The following is a 27833-nucleotide window of genomic DNA, read 5'->3' as shown; positions in this document are numbered from 1 at the left end:
CCCTGCTAGCCCAGCCCTGGGCTCCCCCCAGCCCTGCCGGTGCCCCTCACTCCCGACCCGCAGCCCCCTGCTAGCCCAGCCCTGGGCTCCCCCCAGCCCTGCCGGTGCCCCTCACTCCAGACCCACAGCCCCCTGCCAGCCCAGCCCTGGGCTCCCCCCAGCCCTGCCGGTGCCCCTCACTCCAGACCCACAGCCCCCTGCCAGCCCAGCCCTGGGCTCCCCCCAGCTCTGCCGGTGCCCCTCACTCCCGACCCGCAGCCCCCTGCCCCCGCCCAGCCCTGACCCCATTTCCCACCAGGAGTGGGAGTGAGCCCAGATTGACCCCCGGGGGGGCTGAGCTCAGGACACTCCAGCTGGTAACCTTGGCTGGGGATCCCATGGGGGGGGGGGACACTGACCCCTAGTGGCCAAAGTGACCAAGCTCTACCCAGCTCCACCCCCTGCAGTCATCTGTCATCTTGCTACCCCAGAGCCCCCCCACATACCCCAATAGCCCCCAGTTAGCTACCCCCAGAGCCCCCTCATACCCCCATATACCCCACTAGCCACCCCGATACCCCCCATTATCCCCATAGCCCCCAGCTACCCCCATAGCCCCCAGCCAGCCCCATACACCCCATCTCTCGATCTCCAGGCTCCAGCCGTTACAAAGCCCAGGATCTGCTCACAGGCAGCTCTCAGCTCCCTGGGCTCCCCCAGGCCGTCGGCCTGTCGCTCTCCTCCCCGCGCGGCCGAGGGCCTGGGACACTGCGGAGGCAGCAGCACGTGTGGCAGTGTCACGTGCTGTCCCGCCTGGCCCCTGGGTGTCAGGGCGCTGGGGTGCAGGGAGAGGGGGCTCCCAGCAGGGGGGGGTCTCCCCTAGGGGTCAGGGCTGGCCCGGGCATTGGGCTGTGGGGAGCGGGGGTGTGTGTGTGTGTGTGGAAATCTGTCCCAGAGCCGGGGAGAGAACCCAGGAGTCCTGCCTCCCAGCCCCTCCCCCCACCCCTGCTCTAACCACTAGGCACCACTCCCCTCCCCGAGCCACGGAGCGAGCCCAGGTGTCCTGGTTCCTTATTTCATGCTGGGCCCCACTCCCACCCCTCATTCCCCACCCTCCTGGCCTGCCGTGGCAACCCCCATGGTGTGCCCTGGGGCATGTGCCGGGGAGGTGGGCAGACCAGGAAAGGGTGTGTCAGGCCCGGGAGTAGCTGGATTAATCTTTAAGCGCTGATAAAAGTCGAAGAGGAAATAAATGAGTGAGGCAGCGTCAGTCGGAGACGGAGCCGTCCGGGGGAAACCAAATAAGAGCAGACAGGAGCGGCCGCCGTTGGCGCCCGGACCCAAACCCCACCTCACCAAGGTAAGAAGGGGGGAGATTCCCTGCCTAGAAATGTCCTGGCCACTCTCAGACCAAAGATACCGACCCCTCCAGCCGTCCGTCCGTCCAGCCCAACACCGAACTCTTTAAATAACCCAGCCGCCCACCCACCCACTAATCCATCCCGATTCCTCTTCGTGTGCTTCTCCTGATCTGTCCATCCCCCCATCCCCCCTTCCACCCCACCCGTCCACCCACCCATCCCCCATCTACCCTTCTCCCCATCCATCCGTCCATCCATCCGTCTATCCATCCCCCATAAACCATTTTCCCCATCCATCCTCCCATCCCCCATAAACTCTTCTCCCATCCATCCATCCACCCTTCTACCCAGCCATCCACCCACCCATCCCCCTCTTTATCTATTGGTGGACCCACCCACCCACCCATCCTTCCCCATCTGAGCCCTCTATCTACCTCCCATCTCCTCACATAGTCTCCTACCCATCTGCCCGTTCTTCCCCATAACCAAACTTCCATCTATCTACCCACCCATCCATCCACCCCCATCCCCATCCACACCTCCATATCTATCTCTGCACCCATCCATTCACCCATCCTTCCCCATACCCCATCCTCTAGCTCGTCCTCCATCCATCCCTCCACCCACCGCCACTGAGCCCTTTATCGGTCTATCCACCCACCCATCCTTCCCTGTATGAACCTTCTAGCTGTCCACACATCCATCTCCTCCCACACCCCTCTACCCTTCCGTCCATCCTCCCACCCACCCACCCACCCATCCCACACCCACCCAATCCTTCCCCATTATTGGTCTACCCACCCTCCTACCCAACCATCCTTCCCATAAACAACCCTCTATGTACCCACACATCCTTCCCCATACGAACCCTCTATTTACCCACCCATCCCCCGGCACCCCCTCTAGCTACCTGTCCATCCATCCTTCCCCATACCCAACCCTCTATCTGTCTACCCACCCATCCACCCACCCACCCACACCCAGCCATTTATCAGTCTATCCACCCACCCATCCTTCCCCATACCCAACCCTTTATCTATCTATCCCCCATCTCCTCACACACTCTCCTACCCTTCCAGCCACCTATCTACCCACTCTTCCCCATAACCAACCTTCTATCTATCTACCCACCCATCGATCCACCCACCCTCCCCATACACACCTCTTTATCAGGGGTGGCTCTAGGATTTGCGCCGCCCCAAGCAGGGCGGCACGCCGCGGGGGGCGCTCTGGCGGTCGCCGGTCCCGCGGCTCCTGTGGACCTCCCGCAGACGTGCCTGCGGATGCTCCACTGAAGCCACGGGACCAGCGGACCCTCCGCAGGCACGTCTGCGGGAGGTCCACCGGAGCCGCCTGCCGCCCTCCCGCGGGACGCTGCCCCAAGCACGCGCTTAGCACGCTGGGGTCTGGAGCCGGCCCTGCTCTTTATCTATCTGCCCATCCATCCTTCCCCATACCCAACCCCCTATCTCTCTACCCACCCATCCCCCTGCACACCCCTCTATCTACCCATCCACCCATCCACCCACCCACACTCAACCCTTTAACGGTCTACTCACCTAGCCATCCTTCCCCATACAAAACCCTTCATCAATCTACCCACCCATCTCCTCCCACACTCATCCCCATCCACCCATCCAGCAATCCTTCCCCATACCTACCCTTTCCTGGTCTCCCCACACACCCTCCCACACACCAACCTTCCCATCTCTATCTGTCTACACACTCTACCATCCACCCACCCACCCCTGTGAACATCTATCTATCTATCTATCTATCTATCTATCTATCTATCTATCTATCTATCTATCTATCTATCTATCTATCTATCTATCTATCCCCAGCCACCCCCTATCTATCTATCTATCTATCTATCTATCTATCTATCTATCTATCTATCTATCTATCTATCTATCCTTCCCCATATCCAAATCTCTAACTCTCTGCTGATCCATCTGTCCATCCATCTTTCCCCGAACCCACCCCTCTATCTGCCCACCCACCCACACATCCCCCTACACAGACCTCTATCCTTCCATCCATCCATCCTTCCCCATACCCAACCCTATATTTGTCTACCCATCCATCATCCACCCACACCCAACCCTTTATCTATCTACTGACCCATCTATCCACACAACTATCTCCACACCCAACCCGCTATCTGGCCACCCATCCAGCCGTCCCCACACCCAACCATCTATCTACCCACACCTCCTGGAGCAGTTTCCAGTGGCTGCTACCAGCCGCAGGGGGTCAGAGTGAAGGTAGCTTTGCTCGGCTGGCCCTTGCCGTGTTTCAGCATGTCCTTGCTTTCAGAAGCCTGCGCTCGATAAATTCTTCTCTGCTTGGTTTTCCAAAGGTTGATATTTAGCCTCTTTCCACATTCTGGAAGGGCCAAGGTGTTGCCAGGCAATGGGAACTCTGTGTTAACATTGTTTGCGTGCAGTTACTGGGTGAAGGTGGAGGGAGAGATTAGCAGGGGGGTGGGTTGTGGATCGATGGCCACAGACCTGAGGAAGGTCTGAAAGACTGTGCTAGTGTTTGTCCTGCATTCCTCCGAGCTGCACACACTCCGGCTGCCTTCGCCGTGGTAGGCGGAGTTGGGGGTGGAGCTTGGCGAGATTAGCCAGGCAGCTTGGCACAGCTGTGATAAGAGGTGGATGCACCTGGAATGATCCAGCATGGGGCATTTCAGGGTTGAGATCTGGAAGTTGTGCCTGCAGCCATGCCCAGCGGGCTTTGGAACATCTGGTGGGCTGCATGACAGTATGGTCACGAGGGGTATCCATCCATCTTCCTACCTTCCCTCCCTTTCTTTTCACCCATTCATCCACCCACCCACCCACCTCCCATCCATCCATTCACCCATCCACCCTCCATACCTTCCCATGCATCCATGCTGTGTGATACTGTTGCAAAAAGAGCAAACGTGATTTTCTGGGCTGCATTAACAGGTGTGTTGTGAGCAAGACACGAGAAGTCGTTCTTCCGCTCTGCTCTGCGCTGGTCAGGCCTCAGCTGGAGTATTGTGTCCAGTTCTGGGCACCGCATTTCAGGAAAGATGTGGAGACATTGGAGAGGGTCCAGAGAAGAGCAACAAGAATGATTAAAGGTCTAGAGAACATGACCTACGAAGGAGGCTGAAAGAACTGGGTTTGTTTAGTTTGGAGAAGAGAAGACCGAGAGGGGACATGACGGCAGTTTTCAGGTATCTAAAAGGGTGTCATCAGGAGGAGGGAGAAAACTTGTTCTCAGCCTCTAAGGATAGACCAAGAAGCAATGGGCTTAAACTGCAGCAAGGGAGGTTTAGGTTGGACATTAGGAAAAAGTTCCTACCTGTCAGGGTGGTTAAACACTGGAATAAATTGCCTAGGGAGGTTGTGGAATCTCCATCTCTGGAGATATTTAAGAGCAGGTTAGAGAAATGTCTATCAGGGATGGTCTAGACAGTATTTGGTCCTGCCATGAGGGCAGGGGACTGGACTCGATGACCTCTCGAGGTCCCTTCCAGTCCTAGAGTCTATGAATCTATGAATCCATCCATCCATCCAACCTTCCCTCACTATCTTCTCACCCATCCATCCACACACACACCCCTACCCATCCATCGACCCTGCCTACCTTTCCATCCATCTACCGACCCATCCATCCTCTTCCTTACCTTCCCACACACCTCCCGCCCCTCCATCCACGCATCCATCCACCCACCCACCTACCTTCCCATCCATCCACCGACCCATCCATCCTCTTCCTTACCTTCCCACACACCTCCCGCCCCTCCATCCACGCATCCATCCACCCACCCACCTACCTTCCCATCCATCCACCGACCCATCCATCCTCTTCCTTACCTTCCCACACACCTCCCGCCCCGCCATCCACGCATCCATCCACCCACCCACCTACCTTCCCATCCATCCACCGACCCATCCATCCTCTTCCTTACCTTCCCACACACCTCCCGCCCCTCCATCCACGCATCCATCCACCCACCCACCTACCTTCCCATCCATCCACCGACCCATCCATCCTCTTCCTTACCTTCCCACACACCTGCCCCTCCATCCACGCATCCATCCACCCACCCACGTACCTTCCCATCCATCCACCGACCCATCCATCCTCTTCCTTACCTTCCCACACACCTCCCGCCCCTCCATCCACGCATCCATCCACCCACCCACCTACCTTCCCATCCATCCACCGACCCATCCATCCTCTTCCTTACCTTCCCACACACCTCCCGCCCCTCCATCCACGCATCCATCCACCCACCCACCTACCTTCCCATCCATCCACCGACCCATCCATCCTCTTCCTTACCTTCCCACACACCTCCCGCCCCTCCATCCACGCATCCATCCACCCACCCACCTACCTTCCCATCCATCCACCGACCCATCCATCCTCTTCCTTACCTTCCCACACACCTCCCGCCCCTCCATCCACGCATCCATCCACCCACCCACGTACCTTCCCATCCATCCACCGACCCATCCATCCTCTTCCTTACCTTCCCACACACCTCCCGCCCCTCCATCCACGCATCCATCCACCCACCCACCTACCTTCCCATCCATCCACCGACCCATCCATCCTCTTCCTTACCTTCCCACACACCTACCGCCCCTCCATCCACGCATCCATCCACCCACCCACCTACCTTCCCATCCATCCACCGACCCATCCATCCTCTTCCTTACCTTCCCACACACCTCCCGCCCCTCCATCCACGCATCCATCCACCCACCCACCTACCTTCCCATCCATCCACCGACCCATCCATCCTCTTCCTTACCTTCCCACACACCTCCCGCCCCTCCATCCACGCATCCATCCACCCACCCACCTACCTTCCCATCCATCCACCGACCCATCCATCCTCTTCCTTACCTTCCCACACACCTCCCGCCCCTCCATCCACGCATCCATCCACCCACCCACCTACCTTCCCATCCATCCACCGACCCATCCATCCTCTTCCTTACCTTCCCACACACCTCCCGCCCCTCCATCCACGCATCCATCCACCCACCCACCTACCTTCCCATCCATCCACCGACCCATCCATCCTCTTCCTTACCTTCCCACACACCTCCCGCCCCGCCATCCACGCATCCATCCACCCACCCACCTACCTTCCCATCCATCCACCGACCCATCCATCCTCTTCCTTACCTTCCCACACACCTCCCGCCCCTCCATCCACGCATCCATCCACCCACCCACCTACCTTCCCATCCATCCACCGACCCATCCATCCTCTTCCTTACCTTCCCACACACCTCCCGCCCCTCCATCCACGCATCCATCCACCCACCCACCTACCTTCCCATCCATCCACCGACCCATCCATCCTCTTCCTTACCTTCCCACACACCTCCCGCCCCTCCATCCACGCATCCATCCACCCACCCACGTACCTTCCCATCCATCCACCGACCCATCCATCCTCTTCCTTACCTTCCCACACACCTCCCGCCCCTCCATCCACGCATCCATCCACCCACCCACCTACCTTCCCATCCATCCACCGACCCATCCATCCTCTTCCTTACCTTCCCACACACCTCCCGCCCCTCCATCCACGCATCCATCCACCCACCCACGTACCTTCCCATCCATCCACCGACCCATCCATCCTCTTCCTTACCTTCCCACACACCTCCCGCCCCGCCATCCACGCATCCATCCACCCACCCACCTACCTTCCCATCCATCCACCGACCCATCCATCCATCCTCTTCCTTACCTTCCCACACACCTCCCGCCCCTCCATCCACGCATCCATCCACCCACCCACCTACCTTCCCATCCATCTACCGACCCATCCATCCTCTTCTTTACCTTCCCACACACCTCCCGCCCCGCCATCCACGCATCCATCCACCCACCCACCTACCTTCCCATCCATCTACCGACCCATCCATCCTCTTCCTTACCTTCCCACACACCTCCCGCCCCTCCATCCACGCATCCATCCACCCACCCACCTACCTTCCCATCCATCTACCGACCCATCCATCCTCTTCCTTACCTTCCCACACACCTCCCGCCCCTCCATCCACGCATCCATCCACCCATTCACCCATTGATTCATCCACCCTCCCTACCTTCCCAGTCCTCCCCGCAACTGCCCATTCATCTATCAGTCTACCCAAGTGCCCTTCTCACTCATCTGTCCACACACCCAGCTTCCCATCCACCAACCCACCGGTATATCCATCCATCCATCCATCCATCCATCCACCTATCTACCCTTCTTAACTTCCTATCCATCCATCCATCCTTCCATCCACCTATCTACCCTTCTTAACTTCCTATCCATCCATCCATCCACCTACCCTCCCTCCCACTCTCCATCCATCCATCCTCCCTATCTTCCCATCCATCCATCCACCCATCCATCCTTCCATCGTACCTGCCATACCATCCCACCCATCCATCTCGTCTCCCCATGTTCCCATCCCCCAGCTATCTAGCACACCTTCCCATCGCTCCAACCATCCTCCGATGCTCTTATCCTGGCAGAAGCTGGTCACTAAGCTTTTGGATACTTAGACTAATCAATGAGGGTCTAAAGTTCTTTCTCCCTCTCCCACCAGGGCAGGACTTCTCCTGACCTCTGCTTCTTGGTGCCATGAAGCTACTGGACTTCTGGGTCTCTTTCCGGCCATCCCTCTTCATTACCCTTTGCCTGCTGGTTATCCTGACGGCCTCTGCCTTATTATGCCTGGACAGCCAGTTCCCCATCCTGGGGTGGAGGAACCCCTCGCTCAGTGACCCAGGGCAGAGTCCATCTGCTTCCAGCACGGAGCGCGGCATGTGGACTGTGAACTCCCTCGGGCGCCTGGGGAACCAGATGGGGGAATACGCCACCCTCTATGCCCTGGCCAAGATGAACGGGCGCCAGGCCTACATCCTCCCGGAGATGCACCAGCAGCTGGCGCCGCTCTTCCGCATCACCCTGCCCGTGGTCTCCAGCGACATGGTCCAGAACATCCCATGGAGGAACTATGAGCTCCACGACTGGATGTCGGAGGAGTACAGGCACATCGAGGGGAAATACGTCCAGCTGATGGGCTACCCTTGCTCCTGGACCTTCTACCACCACCTCCGTCAGGAGATCCTCCAGGAATTCTCCTTCCATGACCAAGTCAAGGAGGAGGCCAACCGGTACCTGGCCGGGCTGCGTGGGCAGCGCCAGAACGTGACCTACGTGGGCGTCCACGTCCGGAGGGGGGACTACGTCCGGGTGATGCCCCAGGTCTGGAAGGGGGTGGTGGCGGACAAGGCCTACCTGGAGAAGGCCATGGGCTACTTCCGGGCCAAGTACCAGGAGCCAGTCTTCGTGGTGACCAGCAACGGGATGGAGTGGTGCCGGGAGAACATCGACGCCTCGCGGGGGGACGTGTATTTCTCGGGGGACGGGAAGGAGTCGTCGCCGGGGAGGGACTTTGCTCTCTTGGCCCATTGCAACCACATGATCATGACCATTGGGACCCTCGGCATCTGGGCCGGTTACCTGGCTGGGGGGGAGACCATCTACTTGGCCAACTACACCCTCCCCGACTCTCCCTTCCTCAAGATCTTCAAGCCTGCGGCCGCCTTCCTGCCCCAGTGGATCGGGATCGACGCCGATCTCTCCCCGCTGCGGAGCGGGAATTCTGGCTAAAGGAGCTCAGCCGACGGGATCCACCCACCGTCGCGTGGCCGATCTGCCCAGGACTGGACACCTGGAATCCCCGAGCCAGTGACCTACATCCATGCTGGGAATCTTCACAGTGATGGAGTCTGGGAGCCAGGACTCCTGGGTTTTCTCCCTGTCTCTGGGAGGGGGTGGGAGCCAGGACTCCTGGGTTCTCTCCCTGGCTCTGGGAGGGGTGTGGGATGTGTAGATAAATCTCTGCTAATTGTCCTATGACTTTACATTGTGCCGCTTCATAGAACCTTGTCGCGGGTCTACCCGCGTGTGACCTCTGTTTTCATGAGACTTTGTATCAAAGCCTCCTATAGAAACCTTGTATTGAGGAGCCTTGGTCTAAGGAAACCTTGTAGCAACGCCTCCTGTAGCAACGTTGCATTGCCCTGGGATAATGTTACAGCCCCTAAGGACTGAATAAGATAGAAGAAAAATGTCTTTTTGCTCCGAGTAGAACAAGCTCTCCCCGCTCAACGCCCTCAGTCAATTGCCCTGTGGAATGACCGAGGTGTGAAGGGGGCAGGCAGCACCTCCGGACAGCCGCGCCCCTTGGAGAGGGGCTGGGAGCCAGACCCGAGGACCGGGAAACGGGTCAGGTGGGCGCGTTAGGGAGGAGCAGCCACGCTGACGGCCTCAGGGTTAGAAGCCAGCACCTTCCTCTGGGCCCAGCCTCTGTGCAGCATTGGGACCGACAACCCCCAGCAGGAAGCAGCACAAAGGCCCGACGGCCACAGACCCAAGATTTGGCAGCTGGTGCAGATTTGCAGCTGGGAGTGGGAGGGGTCTTGCAGAGGACCCCGGGTCTCGTCTTGTCAACGCAGGCGCATCGATCTGGCGCGGCAGAAGCCCGGCTCCACCCGCTGCCCCATCTAACACACCCGGCCAGGGCGGCTAGCGGGAGGAGCTAGTTGGTAACAACAACCAGCTGGCGTGTGCGTGTGCGCGCATGAGTGTAATCTATCGATATAGCTCATCTGCATACGATACGGTGTTAATGAGTACGTGTATTACCAGTAAATGGGGCGCTTTGCCTTAACCCCCCTGAAAAGATCCTGTGCAGGACTTTAAGTACAACAGGGCCATTGCTTAGCCCGGGGAAGGGGAGAGCCAGGACTCCTGGGTTCTCTCCCTGGCTCTGGGAGGGGAGTGGGGTCTAGTGGTTAGAGCAGGGGGGGGCTGGGAGTCAGGACTCTGGCAGGAGCAAGCAGCGGGCGTTGGGGTGGGGCAGCAGCCCGGTCCCTCCAGCCAGGGCACAGGCACCTCCGCTCCCCGGCCCCGATCCCAGTCTGAAATGGCCGTCGCAGCCCTGCCCACGGTCCCACGTCTTGCTGTGCAGCGCGGGGAGGGGAGGCGGCTCTGAGAGCCGGGCTGCGGCCTGGCTCCCACCCTGGCCTAGGGGCAGCGGACCCCGGGGAGCCTGGCTTGGGGCAGCCTCAGCCACACCCCAGAGGCCCGGGCGGTCACCCCGCGGCGCGGCCGGGGACAGAGCCCGCCGGGCAGGGGGCACCGCCTGCGGCTCTCACGCGGAGCGAGCTGGGGCGGCTGCGGGGATCATGGGGCAGAGCAGCCGGTGGCTGGTGATCGCAGGGCAGCTCCCCGGGACCCCCGCCAGCCACCCGCGGGCGGCACGAGTTTGGCTCAGCCCAGGCTGCCGCTCCCCTCCCCGGGCAGGAGGCGGCGACAAGCCGAGGCGGAGCCCCAGCCGGCGCTGGAGGAGCGGCTCGTCCGGCCGCCGTGTTCCACCGCCAGCCCCTGCGCTCCAGGACCGGGGCAGGGTTGCGCTGCCGGCTCCCGCCTGAGGGGGGCTGGGGGCTGCCCGCGGGAGAGCGACGGGGCCACTGAGCCGGCTCCCCCCACCCCGCCGCACAGCCGCTCAGAGAACAACAGGGCGGCCGGGATCCAGCCCGGGACACGGCCTCAGCTCAGAGCCAGGGCCCCAGCGTCATGCCGCCCCCCTGGTCATCTGCTGCCCCAGGCACCTGCTCGTTTTCTGGTGCCTAGAGCCGCCCCTGGGGGCCTAGTGGTTAGAGCTGGGAGGGCTGGGAGCCAGGACTCCTGGGTTCTTTCCCTGCCTCTGGGAGGGGAGTGGGGCCTAGTGGTTAGAGCTGGGAGGGCTGGGAGCCAGGACGCCTGGGTTCTCGCCCCAGTTCCAGTGGTGAGGTCAGGCGACCAGGGATGCTGGCCCGGGGCGGTGGAGGTTGGCCAGGAGGACTATGACTCTGAGCTGTTTTGCGAATGTGGTTTTGTTACAAGAGACAAATAAAATCGCTCAGTGTTGAGCTGGCCAGGCTCAGAACCCCTCAGGGAAGCCATGTCCTCGCCCCCACCTCCCCCCACAACATGGGCTCCCAGTGCCGGGACACACACACAGCACAGGCCAGGGGTCCTGGCTTCTCTCCCCATTCTGGGGGGGGGGGGCATTGGGCGAGCGGAGAACCGGGGGCTGAACAAGTGCAGCCGGAAAAGGAAAAGCCTCGTGCCCCATCCGCTGCCCCCCTGAGCCAGCCAGTCCCCGCTCACACCCTCTGGCCAGGGCCCAGCAGACGGACGGACAGACGGGTCCCGGAAACTCCAAGCTGATCTATTTCCAGGTGGCAAGGGGCTGCGGGGGGTGACGTGGGGGGGTGGCTGCAGGCGGGGAGGGGGGATGGGGACAGGCGCAGACCTGGGGCGGCACGAGGGGGCTCTGGGCTGCAGGGGGCCCAGCAGGGGGCGCTCTCCCCTGGCAGGCAGGGCTGGCCCCAGGGCAGCGCTAGGGGCGAAGGAAGGATCTCGTCACCTGAGGCTGGCGGGGGAGGATTTGGGCATCACCCAGCTGGCCAGGGCTGCAGCTGGGCCTCGTGTGGCCATAGGGGCTCTGCACTCACTCCCGACCCGCAGCCCCTGCTAGCCCAGCCCTGGGCTCCCCCCAGCTCTGCCGGTGCCCCTCACTCCCGACCCGCAGCCCCTGCTAGCCCAGCCCTGGGCTCCCCCCAGCTCTGCCGGTGCCCCTCACTCCCGACCCGCAGCCCCTGCTAGCCCAGCCCAGTCCTGACCCCTTTTCCCACCCGGGGTGGGAGTGAGCCCAGATTGACCCCCGGGGGGGCTGAGCTCAGGACACTCCAGCTGGTAACCTCGGCTGGGGAGCCCATGGAGGGGGGGACACTGACCCCTAGTGGCCAAAGTGACCAAGCTCTACCCAGCTCCACCCCCTGCAGTCATCTGTCATCTTGCTACCCCAGAGCCCCCCCACATACCCCCATAGCCCCCAGTTAGCTACCCCCAGAGCCTCCCCAAAAACCCCATAGCCCCCCAGCTACCCCCATAGCCCCCCAAAACCCCATAGCCCCCCATACCCCCCAGCTAGCCCCATACACCCCATCTCTCACTCGCCAGGCTCCAGCCGTTACAAAGCCCAGGATCTGCTCACAGGCAGCTCTCAGCTCCCTGGGCTCCCCCAGGCCGTCGGCCTGTCGCTCTCCTCCCCGCGCGGCCGAGGGCCTGGGAGGCGGCAGCACGCTGGGGTGCAGGGAGAGGGGGCTCCCAGCAGGGGGCGCTCTCCCCTAGGGGGTCAGGGCTGCCAGATTGCAGCACCAGGGGGGCGCTGGGCTGCAGGGCGCGGGGCAGGGGGCTTGTGGGAATGTTCTTAAAGTTTTCTCTGAATACTGTGTGGGTGCCTCAGTTTCCCCTGCGCATCTCTGTGAGGGTGCAGGGAGCGGGGCGGACTGACCTGGGAATGTCGGCCAGTTTGGCTGGGCCTGTCTGCATGGGGGATGGGCTGGCGGGGGCGGGGGGGTGACTTCACTTGAGGAGGATCCCTGAGCCTGTAACCTGAGCCAGGAGGGGGAGGGTTGGGCCAGGTGACACCTTTGTCCCGGCTCAGGTTACAGCAGTGAGTCCCAAACTTTTTTTACTGGTGACCCCGTTCACATCGCAAGCCTCTGAGTGAGACACCCCCCGCGCCGCCCCCATCAATTAAACACACTGTTCAATATATTTACCACCATTATAAATGCTGGAAGCAAGCGGCGTTTGGGGTGGAGGTTGACAGCTCACGACCCCCCCCCATGTAATGACCTCATGACCCCCTGAGGGGTCCCGACCCCCCAGTTTGAGAACCCCCTGGGTTACAGGCTCAGGTCTCGTCCCTCAAGTGAAGTCACCCCGCTGCCATCCCATCCCTCATGCAGACAGGCCCAGCACAACTAGACAGTCCCGGGTCACAGTGTCTCAAGGAGCCGGGGGGTGGGATAAGGGGGTGTGATTGGTGCAGAGCCCTAGGCAGGTGTGAGGGTGTCTGCACAGAGAAGGGCCAACACCCTGTCTCCTGGGCCCCTGCCCTGCACGGTGCCAACTGAAGGGGCTGGAGAACAGAGAGATCTGGTGGCCTGGCCGGGGAGAGAGACACAGGCCAGAGGAGGCGGCTGGAGGGAGAGTTTGGAGCCGGCTGGGGGAATGGAGGGAGCCAGACGGGGCTCTGGCCTCGCTGCCCCAAGCTGGACCTGCCTGAGGGGTTCTGGTCTCTGTACAAGCTCTGGTTTGGGCTGTTCCCGTCGGCTAATAAACCGTCTGTGTTACCGGCCGGCTGAGAGTCACGTCCGGCTGCGGAGTGGGGGGGCAGGGACCTCTGGCTCCCCCAGCCCCCCCCTCCCCCCGACGGACTCACTGGGGGAAGCGCACGGAGGGGCAGAGGATGCTGAATGCTCTGGGGTCAGACCCAGGAGGTGAAGCCGTGGGAGCTTCTTGCCCGGGGACAGGCTGCTCCGAGGGAGAGGAGGCTCCCCCAGAGTCCTGCCTGGCTTCACAGGGAGCAGTTCCCGGGTGTCGCCCGGTGACTCCGTGACAGGGCTCAGCGGGGGGCGCTGGGCTGGGGGTGGGGGGCTCAGCAGGGGGCGCTGGGCTGGGGGGAGCAGGGTGGGGGCTCAGCAGGGGGCTCTGGGCTGCAGGAGGCAGGGTGGGGGGCTCAGCAGGGGGCGCTGGGCTGGTGGGAGCGGGGGGCTCAGCAGGGGGCGCTGGGCTGTGGGGAGCAGGGTGGGGGGCTCAGCAGGGGGCGCTGGGCTGCAGGAGGCAGGGTGGGGGGCTCAGCGGGGGGCTCTGGGCTGCAGGAGGCAGGGTGGGGGGCTCAGCGGGGGGCGCTCTCCTCCGGCAGTCAGGTCTGGCCCCAATGCCCCAGGGCGGCGCTAGGGGGCGCTGGGCTGCATCGCACGAGATGGGTCCCTGGACTCACTTTTAATCCTGCCCCCGGCCGCATTCCCACCGGTTCGTCCTGCCCCCAACTCCCTTTTGCACCCCCGGAAATCGCAGCCCCCCCCCACAGTGACCAGGACAACCAGGCCGCCTTTGGCCCACACAGCAGTTTAGTCTGAAGCCATCGGCCACGAAGCCGCCACGGACCCCGCGCGAAAGAGCCAGCCCTGGAGCGATGCCCCAATAAATAACAGGAACCGTCTGAATCGGCCCTTCGACGGCGCTGTGTGTCGGGGACCATCGTCTGCCGTGGGTCGGTCAGCGCTGGCCTCAACGTCCAAACATCCGGTGAAAATCTGTCCCAGAGCCGGGGAGAGAACCCAGGAGTCCTGCCTCCCCGCCCCTCCCCCCACCCCCCCACCCCTGCTCTAACCACTAGACCCCACTCCCCTCCCCGAGCCACGGAGCGAGCCCAGGTGTCCTGGTTCCTTATTTCATGCTGGGCCCCACTCCCACCCCTCATTCCCCACCCTCCTGGCCTGGCGTGGCAACCCCCATGGTGTGCCCTGGGGCATGTGCTGGGGGGGCGGGGTGGAGCAAGAAAGGGTGAGTCAGGCCCGGCAGCAGCTGGTTGGATTAATCTTTAAGTGCCAATAAAAGTCGAAGAGGAAATAAATGAGTGAGGCAGTGTCAGTCGGAGACGGAGCCGTCCGGGGGAAACTGAATAGGAGCAGACGGGAGCGGCCGCCGCTGACTCCGGGACCCAAAACCCACCTCACCAAGGTAAGAAGGGGGGAGATTCCCTGCCTAGAAATGTCCTGGCCTCTCTCAGACCAAAGATACCGACCCCTCCAGCCGTCCATCCGTCCAGCCCAACACCGAACTCTTTAAATAACCCAGCCGCCCACCCACTAATCCATCCCGATTCCTCTTCGTGCACTTCTCCCGACCCGTCCATCCTCCCATCCCCCCTTCCACCCCACCCGTCCATCCGCCTATCTCCCCATCCGTCCAAACACCTATTCCCCCATCTACCCTTCTCCCCATCCTCCCATCCCCCATCTACCCTTCTCCCCATCCATCCATCCATCCATCCTCCCATCCCCCATCTGGAACGATGCTGGTTCTGGTGGGACCCAACTGAGGGTGCCAATTCAGGACAAATTGCTTAAAGTCACAGCCCAAGGCTGGCGTTCCTTCGCACACCACGGCAAACCAAACCAGCCAGCCAGAGAGGACTTTGGTCTCACCTCACCGGCTAACCATAAATCACACAAGCAATTCCCTCAGACATTCCCATTTCCCAGTATCACCACCAGTGCCACGCGTTATGGGGACGAATGGTTATGAAAACCAACACCCCAGTAAAAGAAAAAAGGTTCTCCCGATCCCAAAGGACCAAGCCCCAGACCCAGGTCAATGTACAAGTCAGATCTTACCCACAAATCACACTGTTGCCAGTCCTTTAGAATCTAAAGGTTTATTTGTAAAAAGAAAGAAATACAGAGGAGAGCGAGAATTGGTTACATGGAATCAATTCCATACAGTCATGGCAAAGTTCTCGGTTCAGGCTTGTAGCAGTGATGGAAGAAACTGCAGGTTCAAATGAAGTCTCTGGAGAACATCCCCAGCTGGGATGGGTCATTTGGTCCTTTGGTCAGAGCTTCAGTTTGTAGCAAAGTCCCTCCAGAGGTATGAAGCAGGATTGAAGACCAGATGGAGGAGCTGCAGCAGCTTTTTATAGTCTCTTGCCACGGGGGTCTCTGCTTTCTTTGTCCCAAAGACAAACCGTCCATCACATGGGGTGGGAAAACCTCAGCGTTCTGCCCAGAGGCAGGGCCCTGCCTGCCTTGCTGGGCCATCCCGCAGGCTAGGCAGAGCTGACACCAACTTGTCCGGGGTGTCACCCAGAAGCAGAGCCCAAGTTTGAAATACGGACAGGCCAGAGCCAATACTTATAAAAATGAGACACGCACCCAGGCAGCATAACCAGAACCAGCATAACCAGAACCGATCCCTGTTATAGTCCAGCGTCCGTATTCAGGGTGACTCCGGTCAACGACTGGGGATCTCAATCCTTGTGGCTTAAGGTTGAAACCCAAAGCGGATCTGAGACGAAGCGGGATCCTGTCCCAGGGTTTTTATACGGTTCCAGCAGCCTTTCGGCCTGAGAAAACAAGCGGCTCAGCTCTCCTTCTCCCAAACATCCCGGCAATTAGCACAGGGGAATTTACCCATTACCCAGCTCGGATGCCGGTTACCGCAACCTTCCAGGAGACAGCGACAATAATGCGAGTTCCCTCAAGTGTCTTCCTAAAGGTTCATGTTCCTTCTTTGATCGTTGAATCCAAGCTATGGCAATAGACGAGCCTTGTTTGCTCGCACCCCAAGCCCCGAGCAAACAGCTCCCCTTCGGACTCCACCACTTGCTAACAGTGCAGGTTTCCATTTCAAAGCTCTGTTTATTTACAGATCTTCCTAACCAGCCCCTACAGTTCCGCCATGGGCCAGATCAGCCTGTGAGTTAATTAACTCTTTCGGGCCCTGTCACCTTTCAATGAGATATTATATCACACTCGTAACGTCACCCCCCCCCCCGCCCCAAGCGCGAAATTGATGCAGGAAGGGATGACACAAACATCACTGCCTGCAGCCCAAGAGCCCCCCATCCTGGGTTCTGCTAGTACTGGGTTAGCAGCCGTATCCGCGTATAACAGAAATGGTTTAGCAAAGTCACGTTCAATAACATATTGAATCTCTTTACAAACCCAAGGTAACGGTTGGTTAGCACGACAGTGGATTGGATCTGCTCTTGCTGCACGGTTCCTGTATGTCTCGTGTGACCTTGCCAAGAGCTAAGGAACGGAGCTACTTGATCCATACAAGCTCTGGCAAATGTTTGGAACCCAATTAACATCAGGTCAATGTAGATATTAATGTTGTCCATAGTACAGGAATCTTGGCATTTAGCTGGGAAAGCAATGCGGCAGCGTGCCTCAGTTTCCCTGTTCATACAGCACATCAGGTCTGGAACGGCTTTTCCCCTGTGAAAAGTTCCCAGACTGTTTACAGGCGTTAACAGTGCAACATCAGCATTACAAGGCCTTTTCACGTACAGTGTGTTCTCCCGTATTCCTTTTAACATGTTCAAGGGGTTTTTTTTTTCCCCAAAAGCTTCGGCCCCTTGTACATTTGTACAGTTGTGGGGAAATAGCAACACATTAGTTACAAAACCCCCCATTAGCAACAACGACACATCCATTGCAAGCGTCCATCTGCCGCTGTGTTTGTCGTGCCACGGCTCTGGCCCGATACCACTGGGGTTGGGGCATTTTAGGGTTAACCCTGTGGCTTCCCTTTGCAAAAGGAAGTTCTCTCTTTCCTCCGTCTTCTGAAAAATCAAATGCTGATTTCTCTTGCTGAACAGAATTCGCCAGCTGACTGGGTGTGCCCTCCCTGCTAACAGCTATTGGCACATCTCTCCTTCCCCATTCAGTTAGATAATCTGCATTGACACAAACATGAGCTTTTAAATTCCTAGCTGCTACCAGTTCCAAGGCCGAACTTTGTCTTAAAGAAATACCACACAAATCCACAGGGTCTGAGGGGGAGAGTTGGCTTGCTCTCCCCTGCATCCATAAGCACCCAGCCATAAAACTGATCTGCTCTGAAACACCAAGAACCAAATCTGTCCTCAGACCCTGCAGCACACCCTGCTCACTCACACAATCAGCATGGAGACATTCCTGTCCCAACAAGCTGGCCAAACCCAGCCACTTGGTCACAGGGCTGTTTAAATCCCTGAACAGCTCCGAACTATCCACAGTGGATCTTTCGAAAGGAAAGTCAGTGGATCCCTTCACGCCAGAACATTTGTAGCTGGGAGGAACTTGAAACTTTCTTGATTAAACCACTTCTGCCCCCTTCAGCTGCAGCAAGCGGCTTGCACAGGTCACCGTGAGGATTCCTTCCACTAGGAGCTTCTCTAAGCAACACAGAAATTCTGCCCTTATCCTCTTCACCAAGGGCTCGCTCTCAGGGCTCTAGCCATTTCGCCGCCCCAAGCATGGTGGCATGCCGCGGGGGGCGCTCTGCCGGTCGCCGGTCCCGCGGCTCCGGTGGACCTCCTGCAGACGTGCCTGCGGAAGGTCCACTGGTCCCGCGGCTCCGGTGGACCTCCCACAGGGTGTGCCTGCAGGAGGTCCACCGGAGCCGCGGGACCAGCAGACCCTCCACAGGCACGTCTGCGGGAGGTCCACCGGAGCCGCCTGCCGCCCTCCCGGCAACCGGCAGAGCGCCCCCCGCGGCGTGCCGCCCCAAGCGCGCGCTTGGCGTGCTGGGGCTGGAGCCGCCCCTGCTCACTCTAAAGCAGGGCTCGGCAGCCTTTCAGAAGCGCTGGGGCGAGTCTTCATTCATTCGCTCTGACTTCAGGGTTCGCGCGCCGGTCATACATGTTAACGTTTTTCGAAGGTCTCTTTCTGTAAGTCTGTGATACAGAACTAAACTATTGTTGGATGGAAAGTAAATCAGGTTTTTAAAAATGTTTAAAAAGCTTCATTTAAAATTAAATTAAAAGGCAGAGCCCCGGAGCGGTGGCCAGGACCCGGGCAGTGTGAGTGCCACTGAAAATCAGCTCGCGTGCCGCCTTCGGCACCCGGGCCATAGGCTGCCTACTCCTGGTCTAACGGAACACTTCTCTGAGCAACAACAGAGCCTCTGAGTCTTACTCACACCCAAGATCACCTCTGGCCCATCAGGCGGGTTCCTACCCAACCCCCTTTCACACAAACTCACAGACTCACTCGATAAAAGGTCGGGCGCATTCTCCTTCTTTTACCACACGCAAGCTCAGGAACGTTTCCCTCCTTGCTACAAGTTGTTAAACTGTCAGTCGATAACACAATCTCATCGCCTTCCTGCGCTTCCTGTGCCCTGGCTAGGAGATCGCCCTCATTAGCTCCAGTTGCTGCCCCCTTTTCCAGCCGCACATTAGCAACGGGCAAAATACACACACCAGAATTGCCTGGTCTGTGGGATTTTGCATAGACACTAACTCAGGGGTTCTCCGACGTTTGTACCGGTGACCCCCTTTCACCCAGCAAGCCTCTGATTGCGACCCCCCCACTTATGCATTAAAAACACTTGTTTATATATTGAACACCATTATAAATGCTGGAGGCAAAGCGGGGTTTGGGGTGGAGGATGACAGCTCATGACCCCCCCCATGTAGTAACCTCGCGACCCCCTGAGGGGTCCCGACCCCCAGTTTGAGCACCCCTGGATGCAGCCTAGGTACAGGGCCGTGCTCCCCAGCAGACACAAGCTCAGAACCATTGAATCGAGAACCAACTCTGAGACAACTGCACTCAGGGCCGTCCTTAGGATTTATGGGGCCCAACGGAGTATTATTAAACTGGTGCCCCTATGCCCCATGGCGGCCTGAGCTTGCAGCCTGGCGGGGGCAGGGGTGGAGGGACAGGGCAGAAAGAATAACAAGACGCCCGGCCCGCCTCCCGGTGGCGGAGAGTCGCAGTTCCCCGCAGAGACCCCTGTACCCTCTGCCTCACGCAGAATGGACGTGCAGAAGGTACCTAATCAAAAGCACGAAACTTGGGAATAAAAAAATGTCAGTCGCAGGTTTTTTGATATGCCCGGAAGTTTGTCAGACTTTTATCTGCAAAAACTTTGTAGTAAGGGTGAGTCAGCTGTCCTGCTGAATACAACCCTACATAAATGGAATACATGATGCAGCTCTTCTCTGTTCTACATCTTCTTCATCAGTATTTCTAAGCTGATTTTATATTTTAGATGTACTCTTCAATGTACTCATAGATGTCACCAAGCTGATGGGAGGATGAGGCCCTCTTCTAGCAGTTGAGGTGTGAAAACCAAGGGAGGAGAAACTGGTTCTGTAGTTGGCAAGCCATTCACAGTCTTTGTTTAATCCTGAGCTGATGGTGTCAAATTTGCAGATGAACTGAAGCTCAGCAGTTTCTCTTTGAAGTCTGGTCCTGAAGTTTTTTTGCTGCAGGATGGCCACCTTAAGATCTGCTATGGTGTGGCCAGGGAGGTTGAAGTATTCTCCTACAGGTTTTTGTATATTGCCATTCCTAATGTCTGATTTGTGTCCATTTATCCTTTTCCGTAGAGATTCCGTCCATCCACATCCACTCCCCCGTCACGGAGTCACCGGGTGATGCTCTGGAACTACTCCATACGAAGCCAGTCAGGACTCGGGGGAGCCTCCTTTCTCTGAGCAGACTGTCTCCAGGCCAAGAAGCTTCCGCAGCTTCGACCTTCCTGAGTCTGACCCTGGAGCATTCAGCATCCCCGTCCCCCCGTGCGCTTCCCGCAGCGAATCTGCCCAGGCGGGACTCCTGGGGGAGCCAGTGGGCCCTGCACCCCAACTCCGCAGCCAGACGTGACTCTCAGCCAGAAGGTTTGTTGGACGACAGGAACATGGTCTGAAACAGAGCTTGTAGGTACAGACAACAGGACCCCTATATCAGATCCATCTTGGGACCAAGGAGGCCAGACTCCGGGTCTGGGCCTCCCTCTCTTTCCCCAGCCAGCTCCAAACTTAAAGTCTCCAGCCCCTCCTCTGGCCTCTCTGTTTTCCGGCCAGGAGGCCACCTGGTCTCTTTGTTCTCCAACACCTTCAGTTGGCACTTGCGGGGGGGAGGGGGAGGCCATCATTTGCCAGGAGACAGAGTGTCGGCCATTCTGTGCAGATGGCATCACACTGGCCCGCTCGGGCTCTGCAACAATCACACCCACTTATCCCCCCAGGTAGAAATGCATTGGGGAAACTGAGGCATCCACACAGTATTCAGAGAAAACATTAAGAACATTTTCACTTCGTCACACCCCCATCTATCCATCCATCCCCCATCTATCCTTCTCCCCATCCATGCATGCAACCGTCCATCTGTCCATCCCCCTATCTACTCTTCACCCCATCCATCCATCCATCCGTCCATCCATCCATCCCCCTATCTACCCTTCACCCCATCCATCCATCCATCCATCCATTCCCCCATCTACCCTTCTCCCCATCCATGCATGCATCCATCCATCTGTCCATCCCCCTATCTACCCTTCTGTCACGGAGTGTGGGGGACCCAGGGCCTTCACCCCCGGGCTCCCTACGATTCACCAGGACTCTCAGCCATCCAGTAAAGCAGAAGGTTTATTTAGACGACAGGAACACCGTCCAACACAGGTCTTGCAGGCACAGATAACCAGATCCCCCCCCCCCGGTTCGGTCCATCTTGGGGGGCCTCATAGCCCCCCCCCGGGGATCAGAGCTCGGTCTACCTGCTCCCCTCTCTTCTCCAGCCCACTCTCGTCTCCCAGTCCTCTCCGGCCCCCTCCTCTCCTCCGCCTCCTTCCTTTGTCTCCCCTGGCCAGAGGTGTCACCTCCCCTCCCCCAGGCCAAGCTCAGCTCACAGTTTGAATTCCTGACACTCACCTAAACCTCTGGCTCTCCCCTCCCCCGCACAGACAGTCTGTGCTTCCTACTCCTTCACACCTCTCCCCCCTCCGAGACTGAACTGAGCGGGGTCACTCCAGCCAGTGACCCGGGGAAGTTCGGACCCACCTACAACCTTATGCCGCCCGCGCCCTTTCCCCACCCCAATACCCCTGGGGTGCACCCTGGGCTGGGGCCTTCTCCCCACGTTCCAGTCTGGGGGGCTGTGATTCGGGTTCTCTCGGTTCAGAGCCCCCCTTCTGACCCTGGCCCCCCTCTGGACAGGCTCCTCGGGGCGGGGCGAGGGCCTTACAGCCATCTCCCCCCTGTCCCGGGCCCTCCTCCCCCTCTGGCAGACGTCACAGGAGCGGCAGTGCTGCCGGACATGGGCAAAGACCCCAGGCCAGTAATAGTTCTGCAGCAGCCTCTGCTGGGTACGCCAGGCTCCCTGGTGCCCTGAGGGGGGAATGTCATGGGCCCGGCACAGCAGCTGGTGGCGATACTCCTGGGGTACCACCAGCTGCCTCCTGATCCCCCCTGACTCCATCTTCCCTGGGGGAGCCCATTCTCGGTACAGGAGCCCCTTCTCCCACAGGAACCTTTTCCGGCCACCTCGTCCCATGGTCTGTCCCCCCCTAAGGTTGGCCAGGTCCCTTATCCTCCGCAAGGAGGGGTCTTCCCGCACCGCGGCCTGGTACTCAGCCGCTGGGGCAGGGGCGGGGATCTGCTCTCTCTCCCCGGCTGGGTCTGGGGCCACAGCCTCTCTGAGCCCCGTCCCTGGGCGTTCCCTCCCTACCGGGTCAGGGTCCGGTGTCTCGGCCAAAGTACTTTCCCCGGGGTCAGGGTGCAGAGCCCTGCGTCGACCCTGACTACGGTTCACGGACAGGGTACCCTGGGTGTTACTTGGCCAGTCCTCGAGGTCCCCCCCCATTAACACCTCCGTGGGCAAATGTGGGTGCACCCCCACGTCCTTGAGGCCCTCCTTGTCCCCCCACTTTAGGTGTACCCTCGCGACAGGCACCTTGAATGGGGTCCCGATCACGCCCCTCAGGTTCAGGTAGGTGTTGGGCACCATCCGATCTGAGCCCACCACCTGCGGCCGGGCCAGCGTCACCTCTGCGCCCGTATCCCAGTACCCAGTGACCTCCTTCCCGTCTACCTCCAGGGGAACAAGGTACTCGCTCCGGAGGGGTAGTCCCGTGCCCACCCTGTAAACCCCAAACTCAGGGCTGGGAGCATCCAGCCCCTCGGAGGGGTCGACCCGGGGCCCCCCTCCCTCCTTTGCAGGGGGTACGCGGCCCACCCCCCTTTCGTGCGACCGCTGCCCCTCATCCGGCTGGGTCTCTACCAAGTTGACCCGGTGTGGGGTTGGTCTGCTCAGTTTGTCCCGGAGCTTGGGGCACTGGCCCCGTACGTGGCCCGGCTGGCCACACTGATAGCAGCCCATGTCTCGTGGGTCCCCTCGAGGGGGACGGCTGGACCTGACGCCAGATGCTTCCCTTTGGTGGGGGCTCTCCCTCGGCTCCTTCTGGGAGGTCCCATGGTGACTCTCTCTCTGCGTTGAGGCAGACCTGCTCCTTCGAGACTCCTCCCTGCCATCCCCCGCCCGACTGTCCATGTATTGGTCGGCCAGCCGGCCTGCATGCTGCGGGTTCTCCGGCTTCCGGTCCATCAGCCACTGCTTCAGGTCAGACGGGCACTGCGCATACAGGTGCTCCAGTACGAATAGGTCAAGCAGGTCCTCTCTGGTTTGGGCCCCGGCTGTCCACTTGCGGGCATACCCCTGCGCCCGGTTGACCAGTTGCAGGTAGGTGCCCTCCCGGGTCTTACGTTGACTCCGGAACCTCTTCCGGTACATCTCCGGGGTCAGCCCAAACTCGCGGAGCAGGGCCTCTTTGAACAGGTTGTAGTCCCGCGCCTCCGCCCCTTTCATTCGGCTGTACACCTCCACGGCGGTGGAGTCCAGTAAGGGGGTGAGGCGCCGGATCCTGTCTGCAGGGTCAACCTGGTGCAGCTCGCAGGCATTCTCAAAGGCCGTCAGGAAGGTGTCTATGTCCTCCCCCTCCTTACGCGGGGCCAGGAAGTTCGTATCGAAGCTCTTTGTAGGCTTGGGCCCCCCCTCACTCACCGCAGCCGGGGTCTTACTGTTGTTCTGCTGGGCCAGGGCCAGTTCATGTCTGCGCTGCTCCTCCTTCTCTCTCGCTTCGAATTCCCGTTGCTTCTCCTTCTCTCTCGCCTCGTATCCGCGTTGCTTCTCCTTCTCCTCCAGCTCACGCTGGCTTTGTCTTTCCTCATACGCCCTCAGCTCCTTACGCTCCTCCATCTCCATCCGTTTGATCTCTCTCTCCAACTCCAGCCGCCTGCGCTCCACGGAGGCCGAGCGTCGCCGGGACGATCCCCTGCTGGCTGGGGGGGTCACGGTACCCTCCGTAGCTGGGCTCCTCCTCCCCCTAGGCCTAGGGGTGGGGGGTCTCGAGGAGCCCTCATCCGCCGACTGGCCACTCCCAGCGGGTACAGACACTGGTGCCTGCGCTGCATCTGCCCGGCTGCTTCCCTCAGAGACAGGGACCGGTTCATTCCTGCGATCTCTCTCCTCCAGCCGGGCAATCAGCTGGGCCTTGGTGAGCTTCCCATGGCGCAGCCCCCCCTGCTTGCACAGCTCCACCAGCTCACACTTACGCTTCTGGGAATACATCTTCCTGCTGGCCGCTCGTAGGCCGGGGTGCTCGCCGCTCCCCACGGGTTCCAGGGGGACCCCTCGTGTGCCAGTCTTTGAGGTCACCCCCTCTCTGCCAGGGTCGAGCTGCAGACTCCTCCGCCCCTGGGATCGCTCGCTGTGATCCCCCGGGGGACCCTGTTACTGCAAAGTCCTGCTCTCTGGTCACACTCGCCCAGGAGTGAATCGCCCCTTCGTTTTCCTGCTCCCCAGTCACTTACTGCAGGAAGCGCCGTCCACGGGGTGCCGCCGATCCCACCGCTGCCACCAGTTGTCACGGAGTGTGGGGGACCCAGGGCCTTCACCCCCGGGCTCCCTACGATTCACCAGGACTCTCAGCCATCCAGTAAAGCAGAAGGTTTATTTAGACGACAGGAACACCGTCCAACACAGGTCTTGCAGGCACAGATAACCAGATCCCCCCCCCCCGGTTCGGTCCATCTTGGGGGGCCTCACAGCCCCCCCCCGGGGATCAGAGCTCGGTCTCCCTGCTCCTCTCTCTTCTCCAGCCCACTCTCGTCTCCCAGTCCTCTCCGGCCCCTCCTCTCTCCTCCGCCTCCTTCCTTTGTCTCCCCTGGCCAGAGGTGTCACCTCCCCTCCCCCAGGCCAAGCTCAGCTCACAGTTTGAATTCCTGACACTCACCTAAACCTCTGGCTCTCCCCTCCCCCGCACAGACAGTCTGTGCTTCCTACTCCTTCACACCTTCACCCCATCCATCCGTCCATCCATCCCCCATCTACCCTTCACCCCATCCATCCGTCCATCCGTCCATCCATCCCCCATCTACCCTTCTCCCCATCCGTCCATCCATCCCCCATCTACCCTTCTCCCCATCCATCCGTCCATCCATCCCCCTATCTATCCTTCACCCCATCCATCCATCCATCCATCCATCTACCCTTCACCCCATCCATCCATCCATCCCCCATCTACCCTTCTCCCCATCCATCCCCCATCTACCCTTCTCCCCATCCATCCATCCATCCCCCATCTACCCTTCTCCCCATCCATGCTTGCATCCATCCATCTGCCCATCCCCCTATCTACCCTTCACCCCATCCATCCATCCATCCATCCCCCATCTACCCTTCACCCCATCCATCCATCCATCCATCCCCCATCTACCCTTCTCCCCATCCATCCATCCATCCATCCATCCATCCCCCATCTACCCTTCTCCCCATCCATCCATCCCCCATCTACCCTTCACCCCATCCATCCATCCATCCATCCCCCATCTACCCTTCACCCCATCCATCCATCCATCCATCCGTCCATCCATCCCCCATCTACCCTTCACCCCATCCATCCATCCATCCCCCATCTACCCTTCTCCCCATCCATCCATCCATCCATCCATCTACCCATCTCCCCTTGACTCCATCCTTCCCCATGCCAATTGCCAGGAACCAAACTCTAAATCATTCCCAAGCTTGACTGCAGAGGTTTATCCCGGGCAGATTCAGCCGTAGCTGCCTGATTGTCCGTGCCCGTCCCATTGCTGTCATTTTGGGCATGAACGGGTGGCCCCAGGTTGAGGAGCTGGGCACAGGAGATGGAGAAGGGGGATGAATGTCAGGGGGAGGCATCCGAGCTGGGCTTTCCCCATGGAACTGCTGCCCTGGAGAGCTCTGGGTTCCTCCCTTGGTGAGGGAGCACTGTGGGGAAGGAGGAGCAGACATGGGCAGAGCGGTGGGAGGGTGAAGCTGGCTCCACTGCCCAACCCCACACGTATGTCCCTGGCGAGGCCCAGATGTACCCCTGACGGTTCTGCTCTGCCAGTGCCTGGGGGCACCCTGAGGTGATGGGCCCTGGGCGGTCGGCCCCTGGTTTGGCTGCGGGATCATGGAACATGTTGTGTTTTCTGGACACCAGCGTCTTCATAACGGTTTGTGGGGCTGAGCGGGTCCCCCCTCAGCCATCTTGTTTGGCTTTTACCGTTGGCCTCCAGGCCTGCTATGATCCCCCAGCCACACACCTCACGGCCACCCAGCGGCATCCCCCTCTTCTCACCCATCCAGCCAGACACCCACCCAACCCCCGACTTCCCCTCCACCCAAACCATCTTCTCATTCGTCCAGCCACCCTGTCAACCTTCCCATCCATCAACCACTCACCCTCCCGCCCTCCCTTCCCATCCCTCCAGCCTTCTCCTCATGTTCCCGATCACTCTTCCGCGTCGCTCCCCCCACCCTCCGATGCCCTTATCCCAGCAGGAGCTGGGCACGGCGCTTGTGGCGCAGATAAGAAATAGACCCATTGTGGCAGGTCTGTAATTCTTGCTTTGTCTCCCCGCAGGCCAGGATCGTGCCCCCGCTGCTGCTTGGAGCCATGAAATCCCTGATCTCTTGGGTCTCTATCCGGCAAGTCCTCTTGATCTTCCTCTACCTGCTGGCTGTCCTGGGCATCGCCACCTTCCTACAGCTGCAGAGCCAGTCCCCCCACCAAGGGCAGAGGATCCTCTCTCCCAGTGACCCACAGCAACTCTCACCCACGGAGCAGGGCATGTGGACCGTGAACTCCGCCGGGCGCCTGGGGAACCAGATGGGGGAATACGCCACCCTCTACGCCCTGGCCAAGATGAACGGGCGCCAGGCCTACATCCTCCCGGAGATGCACCAGCAGCTGGCGCCACTCTTCCGCGTCACCCTGCCCGTGGTCTCCAGATCTGAGTATTGGGACATCCCGTGGAAGGACTATGAGCTCCACGACTGGATGTCGAAGGAGTACAGGCACATCGAGGGGAAATACGTCCGGCTGACGGGCTACCCCTGCTCCTGGACCTTCTACCACCACCTCCGGCAGGAGATCCTCCAGGAATTCTCCTTCCACGACCACGTCAAGGAGGAGGCCAACCGGTACCTGGCCGGGCTGCGCAGGCAGCGCCGGAACGTGACCTACGTGGGCGTTCATGTCCGGAGGGGGGACTACGTCCAGGTGATGCCCCAGGTCTGGAAGGGGGTGGTGGCGGACAAGGCCTACCTGGAGAAGGCCATGGGCTACTTCCGGGCCAAGTACCAGGAGCCGGTCTTCGTGGTGACCAGCAACGGGATGGAGTGGTGCCGGGAGAACATCGACGCCTCGCGGGGGGATGTGTATTTCTCGGGGGATGGGATGGAGTCGTCGCCGGGGAGGGACTTTGCTCTCTTGGCCCATTGCAACCACACGATCATGACCATCGGGACCTTCGGCATCTGGGCCGGTTACCTGGCTGGGGGGAGACCATCTACTTGGCCAACTACACCCTCCCCGACTCTCCCTTCCTCGAGATCTTCAAGCCTGAGGCCGCCTTCCTGCCCCAGTGGATCGGGATTGACGCCGATCTCTCCCCGCTGCGCAGTGGGACGACTGGCTAAAGGAGCTCAGCTGGTGGCTATGGGCTGCAAACAGGATCCACTGTCCGGGTGGGCTGCGCTGGTGAGATCGGCGGAGAT

At 59.9% G+C, this 27833-nt stretch overlaps 2 protein-coding genes and 1 pseudogene across 3 annotated transcripts in view; all 3 read left to right on the top strand.

Annotated features, from left to right (window-relative positions):
• Positions 1 to 1214: 1214 nt before the first annotated feature.
• On the top strand, positions 1215 to 10052 carry LOC123350386 (galactoside alpha-(1,2)-fucosyltransferase 2-like). Its single transcript, XM_044988942.1, has 2 exons — positions 1215 to 1339; positions 7949 to 10052. Exon 2 carries the CDS (start codon positions 7984 to 7986, stop codon positions 9016 to 9018), a length of 1035 nt encoding a protein of 344 aa, XP_044844877.1. The 5' UTR covers positions 1215 to 1339; positions 7949 to 7983; the 3' UTR covers positions 9019 to 10052.
• LOC123350385 (galactoside alpha-(1,2)-fucosyltransferase 2-like) overlaps positions 1259 to 27833 on the top strand; it is a 44717-nt gene continuing 18142 nt past the window's right edge. The window contains exon 1 of one of the 2 annotated variants that reach the window (XM_044988939.1): positions 1259 to 1339. The gene's annotated coding sequence lies outside the window, so the exon portion shown is untranslated. The remainder of the gene's footprint in view (positions 1340 to 27833) is intronic. The other variant, XM_044988941.1, reaches the window with a different exon arrangement.
• Positions 26716 to 27755, top strand: LOC123350387 (annotated as a pseudogene).

Source organism: Mauremys mutica, chromosome 15, assembly GCF_020497125.1.
Source record: "Mauremys mutica isolate MM-2020 ecotype Southern chromosome 15, ASM2049712v1, whole genome shotgun sequence".
Lineage (NCBI taxonomy): Eukaryota > Metazoa > Chordata > Testudines > Geoemydidae > Mauremys > Mauremys mutica.
Note: the sequence above shows the minus strand (reverse complement) of the source record. Positions and strands in the feature narration are given on the sequence as shown.